Raw genomic sequence first — 3,514 nt, 5'->3', positions numbered from 1 at the left:
AAGGGCTGATTCTGTTACGTCCCTTAGCTCACCTGGCAGGAAATTGCCCCGGGAAGCATCGACACAGCCGTCCCCACGCACCTTCTTTCTTTTACCTCTGGGACACTGTCCTTGACCTTTTGTGAATGACTCTGAAGACCGCGGAGCCCAGAGAGGCTATAGACTTCGTGAAAGCTCATCAGAGGATCAGAAACCAACATCTCTTGCAGCGGTTTTCAAACCTTATCCGGCATCAAATCACCCCAAGAGCTTGTTTCAACACAGGTTGCTGCGCCCCACCTCCAGAATTTCTGACTCCTTAAGTCTAGAGCTGAGGCCAAGAATTTGCCTTTCTAGCAAGTCCCCAGGTGATGCTGCCAGCCCAGGAGGCCAAACTATGTGACCCAGACACCGTGCTTGGCACTTTATCTCACTTAATACCTCCCAACAGGGTGAGGTTGTAGCATCCATTTTACAGACCAGTAAGCCAAGTCTTAGACAGTAAACCCAGGACTAATTCAAAAGCCATTGCTCCCTTCTCTGCGCTATGATGTCAGTAAACGAAGCTGTTAGTCATTTCCTCTTCCTTGGCCTCAGTTTCTTCTGCAAGGGGGCGGGACTTAGGTGACCATTTAGTTGGTTTCCCCTCTCAGAGTACCTTGGAGGTCTGGATATGAAGACACCCAGGAAGCTCCACTCCATCTGCAGGCTCGATCTATGAGTGGGCACGCTGAGAGGGGAGGGGACACGTGTTAGCGGGAGGTGCCTCTCTTGGGTTCTGAACCCTCCCGCACAGTTCCGAGAGGGTCTGCTTTGCTCTGGATTCTGGATTTCTTTGTACTCAGAAACTCTGGCAGAGAGGTTTTAAAGCTAGTGTCTCCTCTTAGAGGTTTTTTGAGGACTTCAAAGCCTAGTGGGGCTTGGAGAAGACCCAAAGGGTGGCAAAGTCTGCACCCCTATCCAGCCTCGGCTCAAACCACTGTTCTCAAACTGTTGAAGAACAGTTTTTCTCATCCTTTGCATTCAGCTCCTAACCCGACTTGGTGTTTTCCTGAGGGAGCTACAAATCTGGGGCATCCCATGGGGATGGTTTCTGGCCTCGGTCATTAGGGGGAAAAGATATTCTCAGAAAAACAGCCCAGCGGACTGGTTAGCAGACATCTTGAGGTCGTGGCCACGGCTGCTCTTCGTGTAGAGCTGGACTCTGGACTCCAGTTGCTCGCTGAGCTTGTCCAGAGCCCCGGTGCAGGACTCCAGGCTCTCGGCCAGTTTCTGGATCTTGGCCTTCAGCACGGCCTGGCTAATCCTGGTGGCACCCTCGGCCCGCCTGGGGATGAGGAAACCGCGGGAGCCAAAGAAGACGATGAAGTAGACCGAGTTGTACAGCGCGATGGAGGCGTTCCTCCCGCTCTGCAGCAGCTGGCGGTCCCCGCGGCCCTGCCCGCGAAGGAAGAAGTCGAGGCAGCTCAGGATCTCGCGCATCTGGTCCTGGCAGGTGGCCGCGATCTCCTGCACCCGCCGCAGCTCCCGGGAGTTGCAGAAGATCAGGGAGAGGTCGGACGTGATGGTGACGGCCCCTCCGGCGGTGGCCACCCCCAGCCCCACGGCCGACGCCAGCAGAGAGACCCCCAGGGTGACGGGGCTGAGCGAGAGTCCCACGATGGCTGCGACCGCGCCCGCCGCGCTCAGCGAGCTGCCCGCCACGTTGGCCGCCAGGGAACGCCGGCGGAGGCGCTCGAGGCGCCGGGCCACCTCGCGCAGGCGCAGCAGCTGCCCGTGCAGCATGCCGCGGCGGTCCAGCAACAGGCCCTGGAAGCGGCGCAGCGCATCCGCGCCCTGCAGCTCCCGGGCCTCCGGCCCCTCCATGCCCTGCGGGGACACGACACGCGATTAGCCCGGGGTCAAGCACAACAGCTGCTTCCACCCAAGGGGAAACGGGTCATTTTCCAGTGAGTCATGTGTCAAGTTCTGAAAGACCCGTTCTATAATCTGGGACAAGTCCTCCAGTCCTCAGGACCTTAAATCTGAGTAAGCCAATAGGAATAATGCTCTTGTCCGCTTTTTCTCCCAGGGTACGCCAAGGATGGATTTTCTTATCTGTTAAATAAGGGAGTGGTGGTATTAGAAGTCCACTGCAATATTGAGGCCTCTCCTCTGAAAGGTGACACGTTGCAAGCCTTACGTTGTACCCCTTTACAAGGCCCTTTCCTTACATGAAGACTGGGATCCTAAGAGTTTTGCAATACTCTTATTGCAAAAGGGTTGTTTTCTTCTTTTTCTCTCTGATGAGTGAAAAACACAAGCCACCAAAAACTCAAAAATCCCACCGTCTATCAAGTGTAAGGAAACTAATCTTTCTAAGTTAGATGCTTGCCTGAAGCAACTCTTCTGCTTGTTTTTTTTCCCTGTCTCTTATCTTAGAATCAAGCCTAAGATGTGGCTTGTGCCACTTCTTCTAATTAGAGCTCATCGGGTCTTCAGAAATTTCATTCTTTGATGTGTACTTAATTAAAAATAAATCACATTAAATTAACACCACTATGTCCCTTTATTATGAAAGCTTCCTTTAAAAGTGAGGAACGATTTTAAAAGTGGCCAAAAATTTTTTAACAACTCACTGAGGGCTACCTGTACCAAGTTGAAATGAAGCCAATTGAAGATGACTGACAGAGAGAACTGTACATCATGGGTAAAAGTACATCCTTCCTAGTTGCCAAAAATCCCTCCCTTCGCATCCACTGTACTCCTTAGTATCAGGAACTTCTTGGAAGAGGCACAGCCGCCACAGAAATGGAAGATTTCACTACTGTGAGATATCAGAGCAGAAATCATCATTCTCAACTGGAAGATGAGGAAATCGAAACACAGACACATTCTAGATGCAGCTGATTCTTCAGAGCCCAGTCTAGAATCTTGGTCTCCTGACTCCTAAGTCTTCACTTTACTTGCATGCCTCCATAATTCCACCCACCACTGACAAATTTACAGATAAAGACACCTCTGAGCAAAATGAGACAAAGTTACTCAAAATATATAACAGACCAAGGATATAACCCCAGTATTACAAGTCCAATGGCTATTTTTCAGACAGCATCCCTCTGGCCTCCCCACTTACCATTCACTTCGGGCTATCTCCAGGAAAGAAAAATCTGAGGCTGTTTCTGGATGAGCACGCTTTATAGTTCCAGAGAGCCAATGACTGCACTGGGAAAGCCTTGTCTCATTCTGAGAATTTGCCATTTCCTGTCCTGGCCCCTGCTGCCTCCATCCAGAAGGATGTGACATGGTGGAAAATGACACACCAGCCTCGCAGCACATCCCGTATTTAGGAAATGAACATTGTGTGTTCGCTTTCCTCCAAATGCAGGAAAAGAACCACAGGCTCTTCCCCAACTTGAAACAAGTGTTGTCATTGTCCCAGGGGGCATACCCTGCCTTTCCTCTCCTCTCCTGAGAATAGCTAATGACGTTATCTGGTAGGACATCTAACGCACCCCAGGCTGACCAATTATAGTGTTTCTTGAGAGCCTACCAT

At 51.2% G+C, this 3,514-nt stretch overlaps 1 protein-coding gene across 1 annotated transcript; it reads right to left on the bottom strand.

Moving 5' to 3' along the window:
• Positions 1–938: 938 nt before the first annotated feature.
• APOLD1 (apolipoprotein L domain containing 1) lies at positions 939–3,219 on the bottom strand (the record flags this gene model as incomplete). The annotated part of the gene is given in 3 exon segments (XM_082850880.1): positions 939–1,848; positions 3,095–3,097; positions 3,100–3,219. Coding segments are annotated over 3 exon segments (867 nt in total). The 3' UTR covers positions 939–1,104.
• Positions 3,220–3,514: the final 295 nt, after the last annotated feature.

This window comes from Leucopleurus acutus (assembly GCF_964270905.1).
Source record: "Leucopleurus acutus genome assembly, chromosome: 11".
In the NCBI taxonomy this organism is placed as follows: domain Eukaryota; kingdom Metazoa; phylum Chordata; class Mammalia; order Artiodactyla; family Delphinidae; genus Leucopleurus; species Leucopleurus acutus.
This window is presented reverse-complemented; position numbering and strand designations above follow the sequence as displayed.